Raw genomic sequence first — 2239 nt, 5'->3', positions numbered from 1 at the left:
TTATTAATACATATAATAAATGATGTAACCATGTACCCAAAGTGGATAAAATGGCTTGGGTTTGCACTTTCAAGTCGAGCAAGCTTGTCCAGTTTGCTCTCAGTGCTGCCAATAAACACCTTTGCTGCTCAAAGATCCAGAGTCTCTGGGCAGTTCATAACACTGGTTTTTTTGGATTCAGAATCCCCCCAAACACCCCCGGATCCGATCGGAACAGGCGCCTTCCCACCCGGTTTGGTCGGTACCTTTGTCGGAGTTGCCGAAGGCCCCTCGGAAGGATCCCCCCATCTTCACATCCCCGTCCTGGAGGTCCTCCAGGAGCAGGTCCTGCACGGGGATGGGCTGCCGGTACACCTGGAAGGCCTGGCGCTCGTTGCGCGTCACCGGCCGGGTCAGCACCAGGATGTCTTGGAAGAGGAACACGTAGAGCTTCTGGAAAAAGGGGGAGGAAAAGCACGTTGGGGTGTCAGCAAAGCCTCGTGTTCCCTGAGGTCAAACATCCTCCCCCCTCTGGGATCCAGGGCTGCCTTATCTGTGGTTTCACCCATGATAAGTTTGTGAGTCTCTCGGAGTTCTGGCACGGAGCGGAATTACCTCAACGGTTCTTTATTGTTTTATTGATCCTCAGCCCTGGAATTCTGATTTACAGATGCCAAGGAGAGGGTGATTAGGAGCAATTATCTGTTCTGGCAACACAAAACCGCCCCGTGTGCAGAAATGCAACAGCCAAATTCAACAAAAATATAAAAAACCCAAACAATCCTCCAATTAACAACAACAAAAAAAAATAAATAAAAGAGAACATGGAAAGATTTGATGTTTTAAACCAGGGCAGCACAAAAGGCAGCAATCCCTGGAGTCCAGGGGGAGATAAAACTCCTGGCTGAGCTCAGCTCCAAGCCAAAGAGGCCTTTGCAGGAAGCCTTTTGTTTGGAGCAGAGCTCCTGAAGGGCCGTGTCCGAGCACCTCAAAGCAAACAGGGGCAGGAAATCCCTGGGGATGGAGAGCACTTGCTGTGCTCCCTTTTGTGCTCATTGTTCTCCAGCTTCCCAAGGCCAACTGTGGAGCTGCCAGCAAGGAAACTTTCCCTCCCACCCCAAAATCCAGGCTGCCACCAAGGGCTTTCCCCTCTGCTTTTTTAAACTTAGCCCCAAGTCTAAACCATCCCAAAGGAGTGAAGGCTCCCAGTCTGAACTTGAGAATGAATTCCCCCTTGAGAATGAATTCCCAGGAGCAGGAGGGACTCACATGTCCATTTTTATTCTTCAGCTCCCCGTGGCACAGCAGGGCTTTGCTGCTTTCAATCCTTGGATCCTTCTGCTTCTCATCCAGGTATTCCAGCTTGTCGATGTAGTACTGGCACTCGGACTCGCCCTTCTTCAGGTTGATGTCGGAGAGGACCCCTTGGATTATGGATATCTGCAACAGCACATGAATTTGTTAATCAGCAAAGGGATGATTAACAGTGACCCCTGCACGGGCTTCTTCCTGGTAGGTGCCGCTTCAGAGCTCCAGGCAATGGAATTCCTGGGGATTGATCCCTCACTTCCTCTCGGAGAGGGTGACTCACGGGTTTGTGTCTGCCATAAACCCACCCCGGCACTGGGAACCTCAAACCCTCCGGGAAATCCGGTTCAACCCCGAGTTAACACCAGGTGAGATGCCCGAGGGTTTAAGGGAGTTTCCAGGAGCTCCAAGGGAAGGTGTTCCCGTCGGAGCCGCCCTCACTTACGGCCTCCTGCAGGATGTGGATGTCGGGATGGTCCTTGGGCGTGTGCCGCAGGATCTCCTTGAGGAGCAGCGGGTACTTCACCAGCCGGCTCCGGGGGATGTCCAGGAAGCTCCAGAGGTCCAGCTTGCGGCTGAAGGGAGACTCCAGGCAGCGCTGCAGGAAGTCCTGGACTCTCCTGTCCTGCTTCTTCTGGTCCAGCAGGGCCTTGGCTGCCAGCTGGTTGCTGCAGTAGCCTTTGTAGGCGTGGAGCCGTGGGAGCTGCAGGGAACGGGACACCCAGGAGTCAGTTCCAGGTGGGAAAAGCAAATCACGTTAAGGTGTCGCATTTGGGCAAGGGCCGGGTCCTGCCCTTGGGCCACAACAACCACAATGCAGCTGCAGGCTGGGCCAGAGGGGCTGGAGAGCAGCCAGGCAGGAAGGGAGCTGGGAGTTGGGCTGGGCAGGGAGCTGAAGAGGAGCCCGAGGGTGGCCAGGGGGGCAAGAGGGCCAAGGGCTGCTGGGCTGGCT

At 54.4% G+C, this 2239-nt stretch overlaps 1 protein-coding gene across 1 annotated transcript in view; it reads right to left on the bottom strand.

The window, feature by feature from the left end:
• The window catches only part of NET1 (neuroepithelial cell transforming 1), a 75156-nt gene that overhangs the window by 2191 nt on the left and 70726 nt on the right, over positions 1-2239 (bottom strand). The window contains exons 5-7 of the mRNA XM_029958179.1: positions 1733-2044; positions 1249-1419; positions 246-432 (exon numbers count right to left, since the gene is read on the bottom strand). Coding sequence (XP_029814039.1) covers positions 246-432; positions 1249-1419; positions 1733-2044 — 670 coding nt within the window. The remainder of the gene's footprint in view (positions 1-245; positions 433-1248; positions 1420-1732; positions 2045-2239) is intronic.

This window comes from Manacus vitellinus, unplaced genomic scaffold (genome assembly GCF_001715985.3).
Source record: "Manacus vitellinus isolate BGI_N305 unplaced genomic scaffold, ASM171598v3 scaffold_147_pilon, whole genome shotgun sequence".
NCBI lineage: Eukaryota > Metazoa > Chordata > Aves > Passeriformes > Pipridae > Manacus > Manacus vitellinus.
The sequence above is the reverse complement of the archived record's forward strand: the minus strand, read 5'-3'. Positions and strand labels throughout refer to the sequence as shown.